The 27785-nt window shown below is 38.1% G+C and overlaps 1 protein-coding gene across 2 annotated transcripts; it reads left to right on the top strand.

Annotated features, from left to right (window-relative positions):
* The first annotated feature begins 1358 nt into the window (after positions 1-1358).
* Positions 1359-22657, top strand: LOC129270753 (probable proline--tRNA ligase, mitochondrial). Of its 2 annotated transcripts, none has more exons than XM_064106521.1 (12): positions 1359-1483; positions 3820-3970; positions 4624-4805; positions 5581-5650; positions 6435-6515; positions 7291-7363; positions 8913-9020; positions 9891-10016; positions 10173-10323; positions 15255-15390; positions 15779-15961; positions 17597-22657. In XM_064106521.1, the coding sequence occupies exons 2-12, from the start codon at positions 3848-3850 to the stop codon at positions 17705-17707; spliced, it is 1344 nt and encodes a 447-aa protein (XP_063962591.1). In that variant the 5' UTR covers positions 1359-1483; positions 3820-3847; the 3' UTR covers positions 17708-22657. The 2 variants fall into 2 exon arrangements, with proteins under 2 accessions (XP_063962591.1, XP_063962590.1); XM_064106520.1 differs by having other exon boundaries at positions 1364-1526.
* The last annotated feature ends 5128 nt before the right edge of the window (positions 22658-27785 follow it).

The raw sequence follows: 27785 nt of genomic DNA, 5'->3' as shown, positions 1-27785 counted from the left end.
TCCGACTAACAAGTTTCCAACGTTGCCAACGTCGTGTCATTGTTGATTGTCCATCATCTTTCCATCAAACTAGTTTCCAACGTCGATTCAACGTTAATCCATCAAGTTTTCCCAACGTCCAACGACTTTCAAGTTTCCAACGTGGAGCCAACGTTGGCTTGTTACCTGGGTTAGTATTCTTTCAGTTAATTTGAACCTCAAATAAATTCGATTTTGATCTAACAAGGATATAGCATATAATAGTCAAAGATATGAACATAGGTATTTATAAGCTGATTTAGAAAGTATATTGTTCGGTAAGATATTCCATGTCTCAATATGAGCGTCAGTGGCGGATCTACAGGGTTGACCCCCCCCCCCCACTTGCGGATCCAGTGGTGCACATCCCGCTGTGCCCCCACCCTTTGAGAGGCAAAATTAAAATTTGTAATGTAAAAATGGCGTTAAAACAGAAGTGTGCCTCCCCCACCCCCCCCCCCCCCCCCTTTGAAAGCGAAGACCCTTTTTTTTTTTTGCTTGTCAATTTTTTTCGGGGACGAAATATCTTAATTTTTTGGTTAAAACCCCCCCCCCTTTTTTTGCTTGTCACATTTTTCCTTGAAAATGTGCCCCCCCCCCCCCCACTTGGGCTACCAAGTTAAAAAAAAAACCGAACTACCTTCATTTTATAGTGATCTTTTTTTTTTTGCTTGTCGAATTTCTCGGTCAAACCCCCTCCTTACAAAAAAGCTAGATCCGCCCCTCAGCATCATATTCTGCTACTAGTACTAGTAGTAGGCCTACGTTTTTATTTAGTCCAAAATCTTTTCGCAGACCAATCGTACGCATGGTAAGGTGTGCGGTGGCCTGTTGAGACGATTTTTTTTAAAAACAAGTCCACACCTAGTTTCCAAGAATGCATTTAGCATTTCCATTTATTTCAATACAGAATAAAAATGTCGATTGAATGCCTTGCTCACAGGCATAGGGGTTTGAGTCCCGCTCATGCCAGAACGCGTGTAACAAAAAATATGATGCTATAGCGTTGTGTGTAAGTGTGCCTCTCCACTGTATTCAGTGCAGGTGTGAATACAGTTGGAAAACACTCCGTCCATCGGAAAGGACGCAAATGTTGGTCCCGTGTATAGGAGAGTCACAACCTATGCACGTTAAAACCAATACACTATTCGTCAAGAGTAGGGTCACTAGGGTGTTCACCCGGTGTATTGCACCTGCCGATCCCCGGTACTAAAATACTGCAAGAATCTTCAGGATTGAAGGAGGCAGTCAGTGTAGCTTGAAACCTTGAAACCTAGTTCGAACCCCGGACTTTCAAATGTCTAGTCGGCCACGGCACCTCCAACGATGAAGGTATTAACGACCTCTACGTCAATTGGCCTGGATTGGCAAGTGCTGCAATCCTGAGAAAGTGATCTACGGCTTTATTTCACAGAAAGTCCCGTTATATGTTTGATGAATTTGGACAATTTTCGTCATCGTACTGGTATGCTACCTATATTTCGTGTCGTTAGGCTTTGAGAACGAATGTAAGTCAAGATTTGTTCTACTCTTGGATTGAAATAATTATAACATCAAGTCATTATGTCCCACCCGTTGAAATCCATGTTTGTTGCCATGGCCCATAGTGTCACATGGCACTCAACCTTGTTCCACTCATTCAATGAACAAGCTTATGCCTTGTTCATAGAATGAGTGCATGGCACTTGGACTCTTGGTCGTTGGATCGTCTTTTCTGTGAATTTGTTTTGAAATTTCTGACTTTTTATTACTATCCCAATATCACGGAGTCGGAGAGCAGTAGTCTAAGACGAGTAAAGACAGTGTGTGAGCACTCACACAACTTGGTCTTGGCATGCGAGGTTAGTTGTACTAAGTTACTAACCTCGCACAACGCATGTCATTTCATAATGAATTTTGACGTTTTCATTCATCACACGAATGTGAGAGAATAGAACACGCCAAAATCTTCTAAATTTATTAATCTAAATCTTATCTAGGGCCTAATTTAATTTTAAAATGTGGTCAAAATTATTTATAAAAGTGATTTTTAACGCTTACCTCCAAATCTCGGCCAAGATACTCCGTCCGATCCATAATACTGCGATGGAAATTATGCAAACAACAATCGAAATGCGAATTTTTCCTATCGAACAGTCTCGATTAAAGTCGTCGGCGCATAAAAGAAAGTTGTACAAAAAAAATCAAGAGGTTGCATCTGATTTTATTTTTTGAATGATATTTTATTTTCTTCCTTGAATAAGTTTACAATCACAATTCATATCAATGAAGATTCTTTGCATGTATACAATAAATAAACAATCAAACAAATAAATATATAATGAAAGGGGACTGAACGAGCAAGATGTCTTGCGAGTTCAGTCGGGGAAAGTGGGATGATGAGGCTAGTTTATCAGGGGTGCAGACATAGGCGGCGGAAGCGGGGGGGGGAAGGGGGGTTGTGTCCCCCTAAATTTGGGGTGGGGAACGTCCCCCCCCCCCTAAATTTTTTGTTGATAACCCTTTTTTTTGCTTGTCAAAAAAATTTGGTGGTCCCTCCCTAAAATTTGTGTGGTCCCGCCCTAAAAGTTCGGTTGATAACTTTTTTTTTTTGCATATCAATTTTGTTTCCTGCGCCGCCCCCCCAAAAAAATTCAGGTGGACCCCCCCTAAAATTTGTGTGGTCCCGCCCTAAAAGTTGGATTGATAATGCTGAGCGCCTAGAACGCAAGCAACAGTACAGCTGATCCGACGTAAACAAGCAAATTTCTTAAATAATAAAGCGCCCTCTCTATGCGTATAGAGAAAACGGGCGAATCTGGTCCATGCCTTCTTCGACATCAAGAAAAATCATCGATATAAATTACCAGAAAGACAGAAAGGAAATGAAATTGGCTTCATATCATTTTGTAAGTTTCATATCCAAAGCTTATCTGAATTAAAATCTCTATCTATTGCTAATTTTAAAAAAAAATAGCCCTAAAGGTATTGCAAGTGCCGTGCCAGTGGTTATCCTGTGCACGGCGGCGGTAATGTACCTATGGGTGAAGTGTGAGCACCTTCCAGTTACTCGCTAGTAATAGATTCTATTTCTAGTACCATAATTTGGTGAATATCCAAAATGGCATGCATGCGACTTTCTTTGGCTTTGCGAGTAATGTTTTTGCATCTGCAATCTGCGGTCTCCAGCTTTCAATTTTTGCTTTAAACTAATTGTTACCCAAATCTTTATATGAGATGAAAGTGTTCATAAAATACAGCTATTCTCCCGAAATTGCTTTGTTTAAAAATAAGAACATCATGAATTATGCACCTCTCGCCTAGCCAGGAGGCTTCTATAGAGAGTAAAAATCATTTACTAACGTATGCTTACTCTCAACGAAGCCAGGTATTCCTTCCCATTCATCTCCACGTACTGCTGAAAAACCTGAAGCTTTCGCCCCCGAGATTTCTACTTCTAAAAGATCTAGCCCTAAATCATGTACATGGGATAAAACTTCATTTCCGACATTTCTATGCTCTCGGTTTTATTTTTAAACAAGAATTCATCAAAAAATTAGAAAAATATTATGAAAAGACGGAAGAGACTTGCCCGATGTTTACGCCGCCATCTTGTTTCCTATTGTACTTCCCCAACGTTACGGGGGCGAAAGTTTCAGGTTTTTCAGCGGTACGTTGAGATGAATGGGAAGGAATACTTGGCTTGGTTGAGAGTAAGCATACGTTAGTAAATGATTTTTACTCTCTAGAAGCCTGGCTCCTCTCGCCTTTGAGCTCCAGAAAGGCAATCTATTCTAGTTTTTTGTGTGTGTTTCTTTGCAGACTGAGTTGTATTAACTATTATACCAAGATGGTTTTGATGGGGAGTAGATGCCTTTCAGCTTTCTGTCAGAGAGTTTCAAAGATGTACCAGGCATCCTTGGTTCTTCCTGAGGGGTCAAAGGTAGCAGACATCAAGTGCAAAAGTCATCGGGTGAGATCAATTTTACTAGAGTCCCAGTCATGCCAGTGCAGAAAACTTACCTTTGATACTAAGGGGTGGACTTTCCTGCTCTTAATATATTTCATTTTATTCCACTTTTCATTTCATTATTGTTATCCCCCATAAAGATGATTATTTGGAAATTAAATGTGGAATAAAATAGTTAAAATAATAAAAAATGAAAATGAAATAAATAAATAAATGAATGAATGAATTTATGAAAACATAAAACCATGGATAAAGAAATACATCACTAAAGAAAGACAAAAAGAAAGAAAAACACTTTTTTAATGATTGAAAAAAAAAGTGCATTGGGAATTTGACATTTAAACCACCCTATCCTGATTTTACCACTGTACTGATCAATAATTAGGCTTTTTAAATCATTTTGCCACTGCAAAGTTTCATATTTCAATGCATGAAATATTTTAATTCATATGATATACAATAAATATAGGCATTGCCAAAAAAATTACTTTGCTCAAAGGAATAAGAGCTTTCCATCAAACCTTGAACTTCAAGACTTATCAAGCTAATCTCTAATTTTAGAGATTTTGTAATTCAAAGGTTATGTAACATTACTTCATTCCTTTTAAACTTCTTTATTTTTTCATTTGAATTTGATGTTTTTTTTAATTAAACAGTTGATGTTGGATGCCGGTCTTATCAGACAGGCGAGCCCAGGAACCTTTCACCTCTTACCCTTGACCTTGCGGGCGCTTGAAAAGCTGATCAAAGTCATTGACACAGAGATGCGAAAGGTGGGAGGTCAGAAAATTGCCATGCCAGGAATGACCCCCTCCTCCCTCTGGAAGACTTCTGGAAGGTCAGTGACCCTTAGTGAGAATCTTGCCCTTGTTGATATTCTTGAAGTAGAACTTGTTTACTTCCTCTATCTGTAAAGGTGGTAGGCAGGTGGGCACTTTCCCCACCATGGTGAAGATTATAATGATTGATTATTCTAATAATGATGATAGTAGTAGTAATAATAATAACAATAATGATAATAATAATTGGAACAGCTCATCCTACTGAATGTCTTGAATTAGTAAGAGAAGAGGACCCATTTGAAAGAATATAGAACAATAACCCTAGATTTCTGGAAGTAGTCCGGTTGCTGTTTAATATACCAACAGAATATCAAGGGAAATAATAATAATAATTAAATTAATATAACAATGATTATAACAATAATAATAATAATAATAATTATAATAATAATAATAATGGTGATGATGATGAGGAGGAGGATGATGATGATAGAAGTAGAAATTGCTTTATACCAAACGCTATTAATGAAGGAAAATATTTTTGTGTTCCCCCATTGTTTAAATTTCCTTCTAACATAAATTTCAAACAATAATGTAATTTGTAGTAAGAACTTATCTATTGTGTGGGATTGGTTTCATTCACATATTTTATTTCATATTCAAAAGCTGCATAGATGGCATGAGAGAATACAGTTACCCTATGAATTTTGGAAGGTCACATGACACTGTAGATTCAGTATAACTAAGATGGTTTGTAATCAGTGATGGAATATGTCTTGTTCTGATGAATCACATTTTCTCTGAAATCTCCTCTCTTTTTCTGCTAGACAGATATTCAGAGTATGGTCCAGAGCTGTTAACCTTACGTGATCGCCATGATGTTGAATACTGTTTGGGCCCAGTGAGTAAATTCTGCTCCATGGTTATTTTTTGTATTTACTAATACTCTTAGTTTAAAAACTCATGCCCAGGTGAATTTTTGATTTAACACATTTGAGAATATATACATTCCAGTTTTCCTGCTATCCATACACAAAGTTTGCAGTGATAGGTATAAGGCAGTGTATGGTTTGGAGTAAAATGCCCCCTTCGATACCCCCCCCCCCTGGATTTTTTGCATAGACTGGAAATCGTGTCTTGTTCATTTCGGCCAGATGCATTTTAACCATGGTACGTGTATTGCTATTTTAAGCACCCTTTGGCATTGGCAACTTTACTTTTTACCACATTCTTTGGGGATAAACAAAGCATGTTTTATATTTATAGTAAGATAAAGATATGAACTGTATGGATGATAGAGTATGACAATTTCTCCAGCAACAATTGCTCCGATGGGAAATCTGCACATGAAGCCAAACCTAAACCCTAGTACCCTCATACTTTATCCTAATCCTGCCTAATCCTTCAGATAAATTATGGCAAGAACAAATGAGGGAGAAGCCACTGTTGTGTCAGTAGTTAATAAACTTATCTATTTGAAATTCAAATCTAGTTTCTCACATGAAATTTGTGGGAGACAGGCCAAAGGGGGGGGGGGGGGGCGAGGAGGGGGAGACTCACTCCTCAAAGTGTATGTTTTTTTTTTCATTATTATTATGTTTGTGTCAAAAGCACCTGTTTTCTGTGAAAAGATAATGATGTTCACAGTAACTCACAAATGCTGTTATTCTGTGATTGTTTTGCAGACACATGAGGAAGCAGTAACAGATATAATAGCTGGAGAAAAGATGCTGTCTCACAGACAACTGCCCATAAAACTTTATCAGGTGATGTATATGATATCTTCCCATGGATTACGGGTCAAAGCCAGGGGGGTGTTTCACAAAGATTTAAGTATGACCTAGAGTCGCACTTAAATGCCTAGTTTTGTGCGGTATAAAATACATCACCGCATAGGTCAGATCATGGCAAATGAACGCGCACTACTGCGTATTGATCAATAAGATTGCGCGTTGCATATCATGTACGCGTTGGCATTTAAGTGCGACTTAAGTCATACTTAAATCTTTGTGAAACACCCCCCAGTTTGCTAAGCTAGAATCACTAAACCCCAAAATACTGATTTACAACATGGTTTCTGCAGGAGAGCATTGAAGTGATTTTTCATCAACACCAAATCTTCCTCGCGTCATAACATGCCACTGCATGATGTGTAACCTAGGAAGTATTAGTATGCATGTAGGAAGGCTAGGTCAAATTTGAATAATACAAAGCATGTCTACACTGGAAGCAGGCCATTCAAATGACATAGACTCATGATGGATAGTAACATTTAATTAAAGGGGGCTTTACCCCAGGTTAAACATAGTTCTTTTAAAAGTATGAAAAATAAATCAAATGTATTGATAAAGGTATGAAGAAAAATTGTCAAAACATTACAGATTTATAGATTTTAAGTTTTGATTTTGTGACATCACATACATACAGCTCCCATATATGTGATGTGGTATTAATTTCTCACAATGCCTTTTAGAATTAGAAATTAGAAATGGTTTTGCTTTTGCATTCAAATTATTGTTTGCCTTATTTTCCGTATTCAAGATTACAAATAAATTTCGGGATGAAATGCGACCAAGATACGGACTGCTTCGTGGAAGGGAATTCCTAATGAAAGGTAAAATTCATCTTGTTTTATTTTGTTCTTTCGAATTTGTTAAATTTTTGGTCTCTCTTTTTTTTCGTCAGTATTATTGATATACATGTATTTGTTTGTTATTTTTATATCATGAAGTTTCATTATTTCATAAATTTATGTTATGGTGACCTATCCTTTGCCAAGCAGGTCCTTGTGGCTTCAATGGCACTTCACTCTTGTCCAACTTATTATACTTTGTCATTGAATGGTTTGTTATTTTTCTAGACATTTTCACTTTTCAACTTTACCAATTATTCTTTGTTTATCATGTATGTATTTAGGGACAGTGATTTTCCGTTTAAAAAAATTGCCTTTTCCGTTTCAGAAAATCTCAAATTCCGTTTCAGCATGTCAGAAAACGGAAATTCTGTTTCCCCATAGACTTTGTACACACGGAAAAGTGACAATTCCGTTTACACATTGAATAGCAAAATCACAACACGTACACTCGCATTGGTCAAAATTTGTATCTGCTACTGTACCAACAACACAATAGAATCCGTTCTAATCGGATCTATGCGGGTGCATAAAATATTTTTACAAACCCATTTAGCATGCATACATCCTCACCTTTCACATTATTAGCATTATTACACGGTGAAATTATATTTCATCGATAATTTTGGGGTTTTTTGGACATCGTTATCATCAGTCAACGGCTTTTGCCAATCCGCCTTCTTGGATTTTAAGACCACGATATCGTGCTGTTACATCTTCAAACGTAGAGGGCAGCAACACACGACCGTGTAGTTGAACGATGTGTGTGCATGTGAAGCCCAACCCGGCCGGCCGGGTACGGGGTACAATCGAGTGTGCTGATGTCGAGTGCAGTCACGATGTGTGAATTGTCATGATAGTGGCAAAGTGAGATCGTGTTTTCTGGGGTTTTGTGGCCATTTAATATTCTCATTTTGTTGTGATTTTGGAGTAATTTCTGTTGCTATTCTGTGTATTTTGAGGGAAAATGCGTTTTCCGCGATTTTCCGTTTGAAATGCCACTTTCCGTTTCAAAAGGCCCTTTCCGTGAATTCCGTCCGTTTTCCGCGATCGCGGAAAATCACTGTCCCTATGTATTATCATGAATTGTAAATGAAAACAAGAATGGAAAAAATCGATTCAAATGAAATCAAACATTGCTGTTTTATAAGAATGTAATAAATAAGTAAAACAAATTGTATAGATCACTTAATGTGTATAAATACATGTAAGGTAATAAATGTATCAACATATAGCTGGACAGATAGATAGATGGATGGATGGATGGATAGATAGATAGATGGGTGGAGGGAGGGAGGGAGGCTTGTTGAATTGATTATCAGGAACTTGGTAGCCAGAATATTTATTTGTTCTTGGTGCTCCAACAAATGTCTGTTATCGTAGATGCATCTTGGTTTAGAAAATGCTATTTAGGGAGGATATGGTCATGTCCACTCCATTTCTTTTTGTATTGCATTTTAGCTATAGGTGAATATAAGTGGATTGACTTCATTTGAAACAATTAGTCATTGTGTTACTCTTTTCTTTTCAGATTTGTACACATTTGACTGTAGCATGGAGAAGGCTGAGGAGACATATAGATCTGTTTGTGAAGCGTACAAAGAAATCTTCAGCATTCTAAATCTTCCAATTGTGCAAGGTACAGTACCTATGAAATTGCAACTCCTTTGGGTCATCTGGAGAAGTGAAATACATGATAATTTATGTGTATATAGGATTTAGGATAAGCAAGAAACTTCAACTTTGTTTCAGAGGATGTACACATTACAATTTGTTCTATGAATATGAGATACTAATGATATGATATGGACCGTTTATATAGGGCAGCTACTTTATTAACATACATGTACTCTGCTGCACTTAGCATTTGGTATCATATAATTACCCCGGCTGTAGCCGACCCGCCATATAGGCGCTCAAGTATGCTATGAATTTCTTCCTACCGGATACCCATTCACCTCACCTGGGTTGAGTGCAGCACAGTGTGGGTTAATTTCTTTTGCTGAAGGAAAATGCGCTGTGGTTGGGAATGGAACCCATGTCCCTCAGATAGAAAGATGAGAGTCATAACCACTAGACAACGACACCCCCAGGTGGGGGTTAAATTAATCCGAGGCCACAAAGGCCATTGCCTTGGATGCTGTACCCTATTGGTTGGTCTCAATGCCCCTCTCTTTTGCCTCGGATATTATTGTGATCTAAACTTTTTCTGAATCCAAAGAAAGAGGAGGAAGAAGGAGAAGAAGAAGAGGAAGAAGAAGGAGGAGGAAAGGAGGTGAAGATGATGAAGAGGAGGAGGAGGAAGAAGAGGAAGTGGAAGAAGAAGGAGGAAGAGAAGGAGAAGAAGACAAATAAGAAGGGAGGAGGAAACGAAAAAGAGGAAGCAGAAGGAAGAAGGGGAGGAGGAGAAGAAGAGAAAGGAGAAAAAGAGGAAGAAAGAGAAGAGGAAGTGGAGGAGTGACTTGTCTTTGTTCTTATTATTCTATTGCCATTAATATTATCATTTCAGCTGTCGGTGCTACTGGAGCTATTGGGGGATCATCCTCCCATGAATTTCACCTGTTATCCGACATAGGGGAGGATCAGGTATACCACTGTTCAAGGTGTGGGTATGCAGTCAACCAAGAAACAGTAGGTGAGAATGCATAATGATAATAATTATGATAATAATAACAAAAAGCAGACATTGTATATTCTTTTTTAAATTCAGTTACCCCTCCCATGGTGAATTCAATCCATTTCATCCAAGATGCATCTACTTTAACCATTCCTTTCCTTTTTACACCCATAGAGGGCGTACCTTCGTGCCCAGATCACCTGTCACAGCCTGAATGCCCCATGGGGTTAAGGCAAGGCATTGAGGTGGGCCACGCCTTTTTACTTGGCACCAAGTATTCCAAGACCTTCAAAGCGGACTTCTTTGATGAAGAGTGCAAGTCCAGGTAAATGATTTCAGAATTTGGTAATGAATTATTTTTAATGGTAATTATTTCAACACCACAATTCACTCATAAGGTCCATATCGCTTCTTATTATGAAATTACACAAATATTTATCTTGTATAGGAGATCCAAACAGAAGTCAAGTTGATATTCATGAAAACAGAATAGTTCGATAATTTGTTAGCAAATGTCTGGTGAAAATTCTTGAATGAGAGTCAGGGTTTCAACAACTACCAATTTTGTGACATCTCCATTATAATTATATTTTTTTAATAATAATAATATGAACATTTGTAATGCGCCGATATCCATCATAAAAAGATGCTCATGGCGCAATAAAGAAAAGAAAAGAAAAGAAAAGGAAAAAGAAAAAGAAAGGAAGGAAGAAAGAAAACCTACTAAAAAGAGGGGTAGAATAACAATTACCTAAAAGCTTGCGTGAATAACCAGGTTTTAAGAGAACTTTTGAAAGTGGTGAGACAAGAAATATTGCGGATTTCTATTGGCAGTTTATTCCATAGGAAAGGCCCAGCATGTTGAAATGATCGATCCCCCCATGAATTATGAGATTGTGGTACAGCGAGTAAGAAAGAACTAGAAGACCTAAGGTTGCGAGAGGGATTGTATGGAGTAATCAAAGAAGAGTTGTATTGAGGTGCAGTTCTGTGAATAGAATGGAAAACAAGTAGTAGGATTTTAAATGTAATGCGCTGTGCAACGGGTAACCAGTGAAGAGATTTGAGAATGGGGGTTATGTGATTCCTCTTGGGGGACATGGTGACGATACGGGCAGCATTATGTTGGAGTTTCCTAAGGCGATCTAACTGAGATTGTGAAACATTATATACTAAAGCATTGCAAAAATCAAGACGGGATGTAATGAGTGCATGTATAATCTTCTCTGTACAAGACTTAGTGAGATACTTCCTAATGAACCCCAAATTCTGTAATTGGTACTGTACTGATTGACATATACTAGAGACCTGGGTAGACATGGACATATTAGCATCAAACATAACACCAAGATTTCTGCACTTATCTGAAACTCTGATTACAGAACATCCTATTTTTATGGAGCAAACATTAGACTTAGATAACTGAGCCCTAGAACCAAGCAACAAGAATTCAGACTTAGCATTATTTACTTTAAGAGAGTGTGAGCACATCCAATCTAGTACATCATTAATACATTCTTCAAGCTTTTTGATAGCTAGTTCAGTGTTATCTTGACCAGCGGCGAAAGAAGTATACAGCTGAACATCGTCGGCGTAACAGTGGTACTTAATAACAGAGTGCTTATCTAAAATATGCTTGAGACCACTGATGTATACAGAAAAAAGTAGGGGACCTCCCACCGATCCTTGGGGAACTCCGCTTGTCAGGGGAACTTGATCTGACCTTGCACTGTTGACACAAACCAGCTGATATCGATCAGATAGATATGACTCAAACCAGCTGAAGACCTTTCCCCGAAGACCAAGAGATGACAGAATATCCAAAAGTATGCCATGGTGAACCGTGTCAAATGCAGAAGACATGTCTAAACAAACCAAAGCTGTGACACGTCCGGTGTCCATCTCTGACAATATGTCATTCGATAAGTTCACCAAGAGAGTCTCCACGCTGTGATTAGGACGGTATGCAGACTGCCTTCCATCAATCAGATCGTTTTCAATGAGATAGTCTGACAGTCTAGAAAAAGCGACACGTTCCAATACTTTAGATAGGTATGGCAAATTGGAGATTGGCCGATAGCTAAGGAGTGACTCACAGTCCAAAGATGGTTTCTTAAGTAGAGGGTGGATGTGGGCCAGCTTCAGTGCTTTGGGAACCTCACCACAAGAGAGACTCATGTTGACTATCGCTGCAATCACTGGTGCGACTGTTGGAGCACATTCTTTAAGCAACTTTGTCGGAGCAGGGTCGAGTCCACTTGACTTCACAGGAGTTGTACAAATAAGGGATTTGATTTCATCTGCTGTGGTCGGTTCGAAGACTTCCAAAATTTCATCCGTCAGACAAGGTCGTTGAGAAACATCTGGAGAAAGGCTACGTTGGATTGAATTAACCTTGTCAACAAAGAAATTATTGAAGATATCTGCTAGCGACTTATCACAGGCAAGTGAAGGAAGAGGGGATGACTGCTTCCGGTTAAGAAGTTGATTAGCAACCTGGAACAGACGTCTAGAATCATCGCCACAGTCTTCAATGACTTTTCTGTAGTAAGATTGCTTAGACTGACGAATAAGATAATTAACGTGCCTTTTCTGCTCTTGATACAACTGACGATCAATCTCTAATCGCGAAGACCGCCATTTCTTTTCAAGAAGCCTCCGTCGTTGTTTCTCAACGGTACACTCTTGGGTATACCAAGGAGCCTGAGGGCGAAGTTTGACCTTGCACAACTTAGCCGGTGCATGCTTGTCCATTAGATTGATGAGGCTTGTGTTGTACTGAGCAACTGCAATGTGAACATCCAGAGAGGAGCCACCAGCAATGTTGCTCTGCTTCAGATCATCAGCGAACGATACTCGGTCAATAGCTTTGATGTTACGTACAACCGACTGTCTCACCTCAGGACGTGGTTTGGCCACATTAAGAAAGCATGCTACTGTCGAATGGTCCAAAATGCCAGGGATTACACGAAGACCAGAGAAAATATCTCTATCAGAAGATCGTATGATGAAAGCATCAAGAATATGACCACGTTCGTGCGTAGGTGATGTTACCATCTGAACAAGGCCATAACTGGAAAGCAGTTCATTGAACTTCTTCGTGTTGGGCAAAGTCAAGTTATCCAAATGAATGTTGAAGTCACCTGTAATAACAAGGGGAGCGGGTCGGAAAGCTGTCTCCTCCAAGATAACAGTAAACTCTTCGATGAAAGTAGAGAAGGCAACACGGGTCCCAGGAGGGCGATATACCATAACTACGTCAATACTGATATTGTTAGTGGATGATAAAGTAACAGACATCATCTCGACGCTCTTCATATGTAATGAAGGCCTTATAGCTGCCGTCAGTCCATCACGGTATAGGATCGCAAGACCACCTCCTCTCCTGTTTGCTCTACACCTATGCCTAAAGGTATAACCTTGAGGAAGGAGATTGGCTATAACTGCGTCATCAGATGATGTCAACCATGTCTCGCAGATGAACACTACATCAAAATTATGCTCGAGGACGTAATCTTGGAATTCATCAGATTTATTCCGCAAGGACCGGGCATTCAACATACTCATTGATAGCCGTCTTTCAATGACATCATTAGTTGAAGAAGGTGTGGAGGACAGGGAAGGCGAAGGCGAAGATGGCAAAGAAGGCGGAGTGGCCAGACACATGTGTTGTGTCACCAACTGAAGTTGACACTTTTCCGGTGACCTACGTCCACGATGCGTACGCTTCTTCTTCTTCCTGGCAATGTCAAGAGAGATGATGGTTTCCCAGACTTTTCTGTCCAGCCAATGTTTGGTGTGCGAAAGACTATGAAGAAGGACACGATCATACACCTTACGTCTTAAATGCTGTGATGATGCATTGTGCTGTGCGGTGTCAGTCGTAGAAGAATCACATCCTTCAGGACCCGGATTTGGACTAATATCACCAGATCTAAGAAGAAGGACTTGAAATGTAGCGTCAGTGTTTGCATAGTATGCAATACGAATGCCATAACACTTTTTCAAACGAAGAGGGATACTACACTCAGTACATAGGGAAGATGTGTTCAAAGTACTACATTCACTTGCATGTAGTACAAGAATAAAAAGAAAGATAACAAAAGATCCAAACTTGACCAATCCCATTGTCAATGTCAAGTCTATTGTACACTACAAAGTGAAGAGATTTAATAAGGCTGAGTGAACATCATGTTGAGCTGTTGTAAAATGGCTGCACAGTGAAATGCCAAGTTAGATAAAAAATGAGACATCAAAGTTAAACAGGAGATCCAAACACAAATGTTATCAAACTGGTCTAGCTGCCTCTACAAATATTCATGAAACAGATAGTAACTCTCAAAAAGCATAAACCATCCAGAGTTAAGTACAGTGACAGAAAAAAGAGATAGAGGGGGCTACAAGGAGGCGCACACCCTAAGCTCTCAACAAATATTTTAGGTTACATTAACCCTAACAGAGCCGGGTTATTTGGACCCATCTTACAGCCGAGGGGGGGCAGATTCCGCCCCCCCCCCCTGAGTTCTCGGCCTTCAATCGCACGAGCAGCACACAAATTTGCACAGTGGTAGTGTGCGATATCATCTACAAGGCTGTATGGTTGATTTTTTTAAATGATAAGATTTTTCATTTAATGAATTAATGATGCTAATTTATTCATTAAAAATAAAACATTTGCTCTAATCAATCATCATACTGCCTCAAAACTGCTAATTTTTAATTCACAGACTTTTTGTAGAATCCCGATCAGATGTACTTCAAAAAAAATTTGGTATCGCAATTTTTTTCTTATGTATTTTATTGTTTTTTAATTTCTTATGTATTTTTTATTGTTTTTTCGATGGAAATTGTTGCAGACTTAATTCTGATCATAAACAAGACAAAATTAATTAAGTTTAATCAGTAAAAGTTAAATAATACATTTATGAATTTTGGCTAAATACACAATTTGCGTTGGATTTGTACATGAATTCATATTTTTGAGCAGTTTTGGAGCTGACATGCACTGACATAATGTTGCGTACTTTCGTAAACGCCTACCCGGGCATTGCAAATTTGGTCTCAAAAGTTGTGCGAGATTTGAGAGTAAAAACGTCAGCAAGCGGCGCAGTTGAAAAATTTTGTGCGGCAAAAAAGATATGAAAGAGATCCAAAACTTTTCAAGAACCCCATAGTCATCGTCAATATTTAATATTGACAAATCTATTTCTTTTGATTTTATTATTAAAATTGAAAATAATCACAATTTGTCGACAGATTGGCTGAGATGGGTTGTTATGGACTGGGAGTAACCAGGATACTGGCTGCAGCGATAGAAGTCTTATCATCAGATAAAGAGATCAGATGGCCACGGCTCCTAGCACCTTACCAGGTCTGCATAATATCCCCAAAGGTAGGTTTCTACTTTCGGAGTGTTGTTGTCTACCAGTGCATAAGCCTCTGGACCTGAATCATGTGGTCTAGGGTTCAAATCCCTCTGCAGCACTGTTTCAGACTTTAAACCACATGGTTCAGGGTTCAAATCCTACCACAGCACTTATGTCATTAGGCTATGCATTTATCTACAATTCTCACTGTTTACCCAGGTGTAGTAAATGGATACTGGGTAGGATAATACATGGATTTCTTAAATGTTTTAATGCTTGATCACAGTTAATATGTTCACATAAAAACAATATTTTGATATTAATACTCATGCATGTACTTCCTATGTGTCATAGCTCACTTTAAACTATATTAGATTGGATTTAATATGATTGTATTTTGTTTGTTTGTCACAGGAAGGAGGAAAAGAGAGCTCTGCTATACACCTAGCCGAGTGGCTTTATCAGGATGTGTGTCTTCACGCGCCTCACCTTGCATCTGACATGCTATTGGACGATAGAGGTCACATGACAATAGGAAGGAGGGTGAAGGATGCCTCACAGATTGGGTATCCATTGATCGTTGTTGTGGGCAAGAGGGTGAGTGGTTTTAAGTTACTTGATGAGATATTTAAAGTGAGTCGTTTTAAAGCAGATACGAACCAATAGCGGCATCTCGAGTCCTCAACTACTCATACCTGGCCAGTTTCCCAACCCATAATGCTAGTGTAGTCTAGTAATATAGACCCACTTGAATGATAACATGCTAATTAACTACTTGTTTTAAAGCAGATACGAACCAATAGCGCCATCTCGAGTCCTCAACTACTCATACCTGGCCAGTTTCCTGACCCATAATGCTAGTGTAGTCTAGTAATATATACCCACTTGAATGATAACATGCTCATTAACTACGCAATACATTTATACTGCAATAATTATGTTACCAAGTACATGTAGCAAAACAATTACTTTTCCTCTCAAAACATTTTAGTTTCTCTGTACAAATACAATTATAGGTCAATTTATGGTCTGTAGTATTAGTAGATATGTGAAAATGTATATTTTAAGACTATGTATTTATAACACACAGTCAATGAGAGACAACACACAGGTCACTCCGCCTTTAAGTTATTTGATGAGATATGTAAAAGGGTTTCTATGGCATTTGCTTCAGCAATATGAATTGTTTCAGTATGTCATTTATATGTTCTGTGATGCATTGTATACTATTACCTTATCTTATCAGGGTCCCCTAACTCTAACTTTAACACAAAGGTTAGCAATTAATCGTATGCTTGATTTTCACAATTGTTTGTACATTGTAGTCTATGCAATCAATCGTAGAAACATTTTCTGCAATCATTGCTAAGCTTTGTGTTACGGGCCCCAGGTCTTGTCAGATGGGCAATTCCATAAAGTATTGAGGTCTGACCCACTATATGTTCTTGAAATAATTGGCCTCTGTTCCTAGGAGTGCGTTTATGAGACCTAAGCCAAAATCTTGATTTGAATCATGATTTGAATCGTTATTCAAAACACAAACCTAAATCACGGTAACTGCAGAATCAGGGTTTAGTCGACCCTCCTCCTAACGCCATTTCTCCCTCACTTCAGGCCTAGCCAGTGCACGTCGTAAGCGCGCAGTTTGACCCGGGACTTTTCGGTCAACTTCAAAGTGGGTTTTAATCGCTAATGATACGCAACAATCATTTTCAATGCATGTGCACAGCTACTGTGTGATGTAAAAGCGAAGAATATCAATGGCAGCACGCAATATGGCATAAACACGGAGTAGACCAACACAATGACGTTATAGAATTATGATTCAAATCACCGCTACGTTCATTTGACCTTTTTCGAATGTGATACTGCAGAAACGTCTTTCCAAATGCCCCTTTATCCGCGTTTGGTGTTTGTGTATTTGAAACTGGATTACTTTAACTTTTGACTAAATGCAATCGTGATTCTGCAGAATTGTCTTTTGAATCATGATTCAGATCATGATTCTAGGATTAAAAAAAGTGGCGCATAAACGCACCCTAGGTCTTTTGGCAAGTTGTAATGCTATCAACTTATCATGGCTTGTGCTGTTTTTGAAGTGAGGAAAGCATGAAGATAAAAGGGGGGATGGATGTACAAAAGATTAATTATTTGATATCTTTTCCCTGATATTACTACAGATAGGCTTACTTTTCAGTGTCTTATTCCCTATTACATTCCTCTGATTTCCAGGCTCTGGAAGCGGATCCAAAGTTTGAGGTGATCAACACAGCAACGGGAAGCACAGAATATCTATCAAAAGTGGAGTTACTTCAGCAAATGGAATCCATCGCTGTTTTATGATGATTTGCAATGAACTAGAAAATTATCCTTGGTGCTACATCGAAGAATGGATTCTAGTCAGTAAGTGCTTGTGGTCATCTAGTTGCATGTATGTTGTGGACTATACTTCAGAAAAAGGATGAGGAGGAGAAAAAGAATGCTCACGCATTAAAGTACAGATTGCAGTTTCATTTTTATGTCACCTCTTCCATCCAAAGAACTACTTTTTAAGATGGTTGCATTTAACACTTTTATTGAGGATTGAGATTTTCATACTTAACACACTGCACAGACAGGAGGTGCAATTGCTCAGTCGGTAGAGCGGGAGTTTCGTATTCTGGTGACAGGTTCGATTCCCGATTGATGCGCTAGTGCCCTCATTACCAGGTCCCTCGGAGAAGACCTTAAGCTGTCTGTCCTATGGTTGCTTGCTTACAAGCTGTCATGCTTTCTTAGCAATCAGGTAAAAAATCACTACCTTTTACCATTGACCGGTTGACTTCTGAATTATATAATTCCCACAGGCTAGATCAGGGACCGTCAGGTCCCAATGGGTCAATGGGTCCCTATTGAGTTTTTCTACAAGTTGTGATAATTGGTTATCATAAAAAATTATGTCTACCTTTTCTTTATCTTTTGGATGAAATATATCTAAATTGAAGTCACCAACAATAATATACTCCTTGTCATCACTCTCTATCTGGTATAAGGTTTCATTAAGTTGGTCTAGAAATTCAGAATTTTAGTTTGGAAGATAGACAACTCCTAAGATAATAGGTTTGCTGGCTTTTATGTCTATTTCAACCCAGCACGATTCAAAGTTTTTTGTCATGACATTGCGAATTTTCTTAGATGAGATATTATAAGAAATGTATAAAGCTGTATACCGCCATGGCTTTTGAGTCCAGGTCAGTCCATACGAGTGAGAGAATACCCAGGAATGACTATTTCCATGTTTCTAATATCTTTATGCAACCATGTTTCTGTTATTGAAATGACATCGATATTTTCCCCAGATAATATTTTCAAAAGAACTAGTTCAAGTCTTAGACTCTGAATGTTCAACTGGGCGATTTTGAAGCCCTTAGTAATGCAAAAGTGAGTTGACTCAGGGTATCTACCTCCTGTCTTTTAGTAAGTTTACTCTCAGTCTTTGAGTTCAATAAGACAATTGGTCGTTGTTTGCCTACTTTCTGGGTGTTTGTTGGCGATTCGTCCAAAAAATGTTGTATTTTCCGTGCTCCCATTCCTGATCGCCACCCAGGTTAGTTCTGATAGTTTATACAACCCCTGTCTCAGATTCGGGTTTGACCATCGCTCTCTCTTTCTGGTCCCAGTTCTGATTTTCACTTTGGATGTCATTCCAGTACTGTTCAAGCCACATATGATTCCGTCCGCACTCTTCACTCGCATCTGTCTCAGGTCACTCTTAATCTGGTCCCAGTTCTGATCGTCACTTTGAATGCCGTTCCAGTTCTGTTAAGGCCACATCTCATTCCAGTTCTGCGCTTTCGGAAAACGCCAGCCACTTTTCCTAATATATGTCTTTCGATATATTTTATTTCGATTAAAGGAAAAGTTTAATTTTGGCGGGATTTTGCAATCTTCTACTTCTTCATTAGTCACAGTATCTTCTTCTACTTCTTCATTAGTCACAGAATCCACTTCTACTTCTTCATTAGTCACAAAATCATCTTTTACTTCTTCATAAGTCACAGACTCATCTTCTACTTCTTCATTAGTCACAGTATCTTCTTCTACTTCTTCATTAGTCACAGAATCCACTTCTACTTCTTCATTAGTCACAAAATCATCTTCTACTTCTTCATTAGTCACCGACTCATCTTCTACTTCTTCATTAGTCACAGAATAATCTACTACTTCTTCATTAGTCACAGAATCCACTTCTACTTCTTCATTAGTCACAGAATCCACTTCTACTTCTTCATTAGTCACAAAATCATCTTTTACTTCTTCATTAGTCGCAGAATCCACTTCTACTTCTTCATTAGTCACAGAATCAACTTCTACTTCTTCATTGGTTACATAATCCACTTCTACTTCTTCATAAGTCACAGACTCATCTTCTACTTTTTCATTAGTCACAGAATCATCTTCTACTTCTCCATTGGTCACAAAATCCACTTCTACTTCTTCATTAGTCACAAAATCATCTTCTACTTTTTCATTAGTCACAGAATCAACTTCTACTTCTTCATTGGTCACAGAATCCACTTCTACTTCTTCATTAGTCAAAAAATTATCTTTTACTTCTTCATTAGTCACAGAATCAAATTCTACTTCTTTGTTAGTCTCAAAATTATTTTTACTTCTTCATTAGTCACAGAATCAACTTCTACTTCTTCATTGGTCACAAAATCATCTTTTACTCCTTCATTAGTCACAGAATCTACTTCTTCATTAGTCACAAAATCATCTTCTACCTCTTCATAAGTCACAGAATCAACTTCTACTTCTTCATTGGTCACAGAATCCACTTCTACTTCTTCATTAGTCAAAAAATTATCTTTTACTTCTTCATTAGTCACAGAATCAACTTCTACTTCTTTGTTAGTCTCAAAATTATTTTTACTTCTTCATTAGTCACAGAATCAACTTCTACTTCTTCATTGGTCACAAAATCATCTTTTACTTCTTCATTAGTCACAGAATAAACTTCCATTTCTTTGTTAGTCTCAAAATCATCTTCTACTTTTTCGTCAAGCTGAAAATCTCTTACTCTTTCAACGTCATCAGAATCCGTAACGGTTGATACAGGTGCACTTGTTGATTTATGATAAACAGCAATGTATGCAGATCCCTCGGAATCAAAGATGTTTCTTTGACTGTCTCTGTAGTAATTAATCGTATTGTCATCAATTATGGTATCGGAATCTGTTCTGATCAATGTCGTGTAGTGACCTAAATTCGAAAAATTGCCATGGTGTCTAATAACTGACAGCAACTGATGCTTTTCTATGATTTGACCTTCTTTAACTGAAACTAATTCTTGGACCTTTACTCTTGTATTGATCTTTATTTGGTTTCCTGTTTCACTTAAGTCTCCAGATATCCTTTGTAAGTGAATAAAAAGAAGGTTAGGTGAATTTATCACATCTGTTGAAAAGTAGGCAGTGTGATTGCAGCATTTTGGACAATTGCTGGTTATTTTCTCTATTTGCTTGGATCGATTATTGATCATATCTTGGATATTCATTACACTATTACATTTTGGAACCGTAATAGTCCATATATTTTGCATTTCAAATGAACAACTTGTGTTATCGCATTTCGTGCAACAACGTCATATTTCTACCATGCCTTTACACAGTGTCCCCAATCCACAAACTTGAACAAATAGAATAATCAAGTTTATTAAGAATTCATGTGCATCTTGCTGCCTTCCTACCCGAAATCTGCATGAATTACTTACTGCGGTAACAACGTCCTTCACAGTGTTTTCTGGGATCGTCCCCTCTTTAAAATCTTTAAAATGGCATCAAATGCTAATTTGCTATCATGATCTTCTATACAACCTCCATATTATGTGTAAGTGTCTAAAACAAAATGAACTTGCGGTATACGTATCACTGCTTGCATGACGGAGTTAAACCAACAGTTATTACCAAAATTTCCTATTCCAACAAAGTGGCCTACTTGTACATGTTTTATCTTCTCTTTCTCAAGATAGCTCAAAGGATTCCTTTTCGGGGCGTTTTTAAACACTCCAACCTGTTTATTCGCACCCTTTTTGGTCCATTCCTCTTTGATCGTAACGGTACTTGCCGACTTAACAGGGGTACTTGGCTCACCAAAATTTTGTGGAGATTTGGCTGGGTGTGCAGTAGTAGCGTGCATGTTAAAAGTGCTGTTTTTATCCTGTTCATTGTCGTGTGATTTCTTCTAGAATACCTTGTGGCATGATCATGGTACCTTATCTGTATTCCTTTTAAGTCCTTCGTGAGTATGCTAATAAACTCATCAACTCGATAATCTTTTTTGTTCCAAGCTGGATGTTTTTCAAAACTCCCACCCTCTGTTCTGCATGACCAGTTGTCTTTGGCATGTTTGCAATCTCAGTTTCGTAGTCTGTATAAGATTTTTTTGTTTTATTTGCAGTGTACCGACTTAAATCTCTAAGAATTATACTTGACCACAATATGCATGTTGGGATGAGATCTTTTAAAATCTTCATAAACAACTTGTCATTATGTTCTGGGTTTTTAGGTAACGAATTGGTTTCGTGCTTTTTTTTCTTCAGCGAAAATCAAGTTCTTTATTTTTTCCGTATGATTTCTAAAGAACACCTTGAAAGGGGAAGGTATTTCATTTAGGTATTCGGCAAATGATAAATTGACATCACCATCGACAGATTCTTCCGAAGAATCTTCAACATTACCGTCAACAGTCTGTCTAAAATCAAAGCTTTTATCACCTAAATAATGTATGGCATCGTTTAGTCATTTAGCATGGTCTTTGAACAAAGTATGTTGATATTTAGAGAGCAAACTACAGACAGGCTGGTGAAAATGTCAACAAAATTCCTCCCAGTAAATCGCGTTTACCAGCAAACTTATCCCATACATCGGTAAGCGCACTCTATTGCTACCAGCCTTACACATTTTTACAACGTTTTTCATGAAGTGATTTGTATAGGCGTGTGGTATCGTGATATTGATGAAATAGTTTGGCTCCGCTTTCATATTTACTATTTCCAAGCCTCGGAAGAGTTTCGCAATTGAAGATTTTGATAGCCCCAAGCCCTGTCACTACAAATTACCTTTGGTGTACACAAATTTGAGTCACCAAATATTTTCCTTTCGGAAGCTCTAAATACATTAATCCAATCCATGATAACATGCTCTGTATGTTCCTAAGTAACCATCCATGTAAGAGGGAGAGTTGGCCCCTTTTTATTTTGCGGACCTACATGTATACACATTTCATAATACAATAAACCCTTCTTATTCGAAAAAAAAAAATAAGGTTAATTAAATTATTTTGGTCGCTACACCATATACATTTTAATAACAAACTTTGAATGGCATTCCTGAGTTTTGTTTCAAAACTGGATTTGAAGCTTGAAATGACGTTGATTAAAGGAATACCATCATCATTAAGCAACTTGGTAACAGCCTCAAGGACAACCTGTGCATTCACTACTGTAAGTTCAATTGATGCATAGTGATGCTCAACACATTCACCTTGACTCTCTGAAAAATATGAGAGTAAAATCGTCAAAATCCTGTTGTGTGCTTGACTTGTACATTCATCTAAATTGATGGAAAATGGTGTTGTTTTCAATTCTTCAACTAAACATTTGCGTGTATCATCAGCAAGTCCTTCTTTCAGTTTGTACGTTAGCGCTGTTCTTTCCAATGAAAGCTCCTGCAGTGCCTTTGGGTCTATTGCTAGTTCTTGGGCAAGTTTTACCACTTGATTGTACTGTAAATGTTAAACTATTTTCGGCACCAAAACTAACAACCAATGCCTCCGCATTTGCTTTTCTGTCAGCAAAACTTACATTCGGTCTGCTTTGTTCTTCCACCTTACCCGGACACTGAAAATTACTGTGCACATTTGGTGCAACTCCGTAAGGGAGGCCTGCACATGACGATGAAGGTCCACTTGAAGTTGATTGATGTGCATCACCAGATTTAGTTTCAAATAATGAAGGCAGTAATATGTTCGTTTTTCTTTCCTTCACATTGTCCTCGTGCTTCTTCTTTGTACTGTGTGGCAAGATGTTCTTTTTTCCACCACTACCATAATTAATTTCACATCTACAAATTGTGCATTTTGCAAAGCCTGGTTTATCATTTTTTCGAATATATTCATTAAGAAACATACCATTTGAGTACTTCTCTTCGGTCCACTTCCAATTCCATTTTTTTTTTCCCAAAGTCTATTTTGGATATATTGGCACTCCTGTCTATCTCCTACATGACTGAACATGTTCCCTCAATTGTGAGGAGGGGTAAACTGTTCCACACAGGCAGCAGATTGTCATCATCAGCTGGAGGAGTCTTCTTCATCAGCACAATATTCCTCTGGATTGGCCTGATATAGATTTTTGATGAGCTGAGGAGTTCGAGATCCTGGGCAGAACAGGCGCCTGTATGGACTACCTCCAGGAAAGATCTAGATCGGGTCCTCGGGGTCATGATTTCAAAGCCAAAGTCAAGCTCCTCCTTCTGATAAGCACTAATATTTTCTCTTTGACATGGAGTGCATCTCCTTCCTCCTCAAACTGAACCACCTTTTCACCTAAGCCATTGTTCTTAAGAATCACTTTTTCCTCCTTAGTGGGCATTACTTCCTGATCGCAGTCTGGAAGGCATACAAGAACCCTGCTGAAAGTACTGAACTTCTCTGTAAAAAGAGGTGAATTTCAACAATATCACATGTAGGGGGAAAAGAATTTTTGAACAAACTATACATATGCAACAATTGTTTAAGAAATCTTTCAGGGTCCATAATACCTTGGTCACATTGCTCTACGGCGAGTCGAAAACAGCAGTTTTCACATTTTACGTACGAGCTACATAGAGGTGGTTTGTATAAAACTTAATAAAACGGCTGTTTTCGACTGGCCGTACGGCCGCCGTAGAGTAAACGTGACCATGGTATAAGTAAAGGAAACAAGGGAAACGCTCTTGGCGGTTCGTCTGCATTACGCAATTCGCTGTGATGAAAAATTGAGGTTGGGACATTATTTATAGGCAGGGTGGCTCTTTTGCATATTAAACTTTAATAGGTGATTGTTTAGCCATTTTGCACTTGTCATCTACTGCTTCCTAAATGTTGGCATAGTTGGTACATGTATGGCCAATGGACATAAGGTGGATAATCGTGCTATCAGCCAGTAAATATGAAATTGTGATACGAAGTGAGTGGCTGAAGATAGGCCATGACCAAAAAAACTTGAAATTAGGCTAAAATTTCAAAATTTCAAAAATTTCAAAACAAAATGTAGGTTTCCAGACCTGAAATGACCTTGACTTTGTGACCTGAAATTCTACTCACATAATTGCGGATACTTGATGATTTTTTAGTCAAAGTTTCATTGAATAAGAACTTGTACTTTCAAAATTATATTAAAAATTCAAAAACTTGAGCTTATATAGGTTAACATTTTGATGTTGATGCCTTCACCGAAAAAATGGCGCCTATGTCTCGCTTTTTGCTACGCAGGCGAGACAAAAATGACTTTAATGATTTATTGTATTATGTGCACCGAGTGAACATAGAACGAGAAAAACTAAATACAAGTTTTTAATAAATTATTCATTTTTATGATAGACATTTTTTCTCAAGAACATCCACAAACTTTTCAATGGCATTTGCCTTATCATCTTGATCTAATACGAGTTATGTCCCCTTTACGATTTTACATGTCTTCTTCAGTAGGTAGTACAAAGAGGACTTCAGCCCCTGTTTTAAGCTAGTACTGCCATCATCTTCTGTTATTTTACACCTGGGTTGTACTATTTTCTGCAAACGTTTGACATTCTTCCTTGTTAGCATGTCTGCTACTGTCCCTTCAGAGTGATGTGCAGGTCCAAATTGATGTTCTGAAGCCTTGAAAGCTACATACAATGCCCCAAGTCATCTCATTGCTGTCATGACAGACTTACGGACCTCACTCTTCTTGTCTTGTCTTGCTTAGACTTGATTTTCTGCCACATTGCTTTTCCTACACTGAGAATGACAGGATCTTGCTGACAGAGCTTACCAGTCTCATCCCCCCTGGAAGTGTGCAAGTATCTCTTTAAAGGAGAATGAAACTCTTGGAGCAAGTTAGCTTTTGTGAAAGCAGAAAAATCAAAAAATAAGATCAACAAAAGTGTGAGTAAAATAGGACTAACAATAAAAGAGTTATGAGCATTTGAATGTCGAGATCACTAATGCTATGGAGATCCTCCTATTGGCAATGCGACCAAGATCTGTGATGTCACACACGTACAACTCTCCCATTTGGACACTGAAAATATACCCCAAAACATTTCTTTTTGCTCATTCTAATCATATGACAAACGATTCATCAATGATATAATGTTGTGAAACCTCTGTACTTGTCATCTCATAAAGAGAACACCTCACCTTGTGATAGACTCTATAAAAGTGAGAATATAAGTGAAATAAGTACTAAAGTAATGAGGGAGTTGTACGTGTGTGATATCACAGATCTTGGTCGCATTGCCGATGGGAGGATCTACATGGCACTAGTGATCTCAATATTCAAATGCTCATAACTTTCTTATTATTCATTCAATCTTCCTCAAACTTTCAACAATGTGTTCCTTTGAGTTTTCTCTTTGATATGGATTCAGCTGGTTTCAAGGGTTTCATTCTCCTTTAAAGAAAGCTGTTCCCTGTAATGTAGTTTCATCAGCTGAACCGCATACGTGATACTGGCACATCTGCGGTTGGGCTTAAACAGAAAGCAGCACATTCCATGGATGTCCATCCAAACAGATGAAGCAATTCGAGATCATTGAAATGTCCTCTGTCAAGATAGTCCACTTTGATGTTCTTCAGAGCTGACCCCTCTTCAAGTGACCAGTCACTTAAACCATAATCCAAAACTGCACAAAGTGTAAGGTCTACTTTGGAGACCTTAAGTGACCTTTATTTGACTTGATTTGATTTATTTATTTCCAGATACCAAAAGTATATACAAGTGTAATCAGTTTTTCTCAGCATAACATAAGCATAAGTGGAGCGTTGTGGCCCAGTGGATTAGTCTTCGGACTTTGAAACAGAGGGTCGTGGGTTCGAATCCCAGCCATGGCGTAATTTCCTTCGGCAAGAAATTTATCCACATTGTGCTGCACTACCCAGGTGAGGTAAATGGGTACCCGGCAGGATTAATTCCTTGAATGCTTGAGCGCCTAGGCAGCCCAGCTAAAGCCGGGGTAATAATAGCAGGGCCCGCTGGGAGAACAGTTTTCGGAACTGAAGCGGCTACCCTGGGTAAATATACCGCTATTATTATTATTATTATTATTATTAAATGACATAATGAATAACATATGCATACATACATTCTAACAATCTACTTACTTGAAGTATATTTATACCCGATAAATTTCTTTTTTGTAAATTATTAAAACAAATAGCAGTAAAAAATATATATACATATACATGTATCGACATAATACATTTTGAAATGTGGGAGACTCCAATTGTGACTTCTAATTGTTCTGCATGCCTAATGATCCACATATTCCATATGACTTTTTCATTAGCTTTATTTTGATACCAAACATGATATGTTTATTCCCTAAACTGGATAAGTCTTTTTTTAAGAGTTAAGAAAAAAAGGTTGGCATCGCTTATGACATTAATAGGGGAAAAAAATGCCCAAGGATGACAAAGTGTCACCGATCAGATTCTTGAAGTAGGCACCCTATACTACTACTTTCAGGACACAAAAAAGGCATATGTATTATATGTCCATATATACCCAACTTGACGATCAATCCAAAATTTTGATCATATCTACCTGACTTTAGAGACAGAAATTACTCTCAGGCCTTTTTTTTTTTTTATTAAAATGAGACAATGACAGCGGGAGAATTCTAACTCATTAACCTCACGAATATGAGCCCAACCATGAGTCTAACCACATAATGTAACCCTTAAATAGGTCAATATCAATGTCAAAGTTACAGTAAATTTGCATGGTACCCAAATGATGACATACAGAGATGGGTCAGTTTCAGTAATCACCCTGGTTAAGTAGTAGATGTGCATAGTAGGAATGGCAAATTAAAGTACCAAAAAGTGACATCCTTTTCCTTTTCATGAATTTCAGCATTTTAGTGACAATGTTCAGTAGCTTCAGAGCATGATCACAAACTTGCACCCAATAAGCCAGTTCACGGTTAGCTCATGATCAACTTTTCTCAAATGACCTTTGTGATTTTTCATTAGGATAAGCACTATCATTTTCAAATGTAGATGTTGCGTAAGCTTTACCGGTAGAGTATTCAAATTCTAAGAACAAAAGGCATTGTATAGACCAGGTGACTAGAATAGTACATCAGGGATAAAGTTTGGAAATCTGTTTTATTGTCTGCCTTTGGCACATTTG

This window comes from Lytechinus pictus, chromosome 11, assembly GCF_037042905.1.
Source record: "Lytechinus pictus isolate F3 Inbred chromosome 11, Lp3.0, whole genome shotgun sequence".
NCBI classification, from domain to species: domain Eukaryota; kingdom Metazoa; phylum Echinodermata; class Echinoidea; order Temnopleuroida; family Toxopneustidae; genus Lytechinus; species Lytechinus pictus.
The sequence above is the reverse complement of the archived record's forward strand: the minus strand, read 5'-3'. Positions and strand labels throughout refer to the sequence as shown.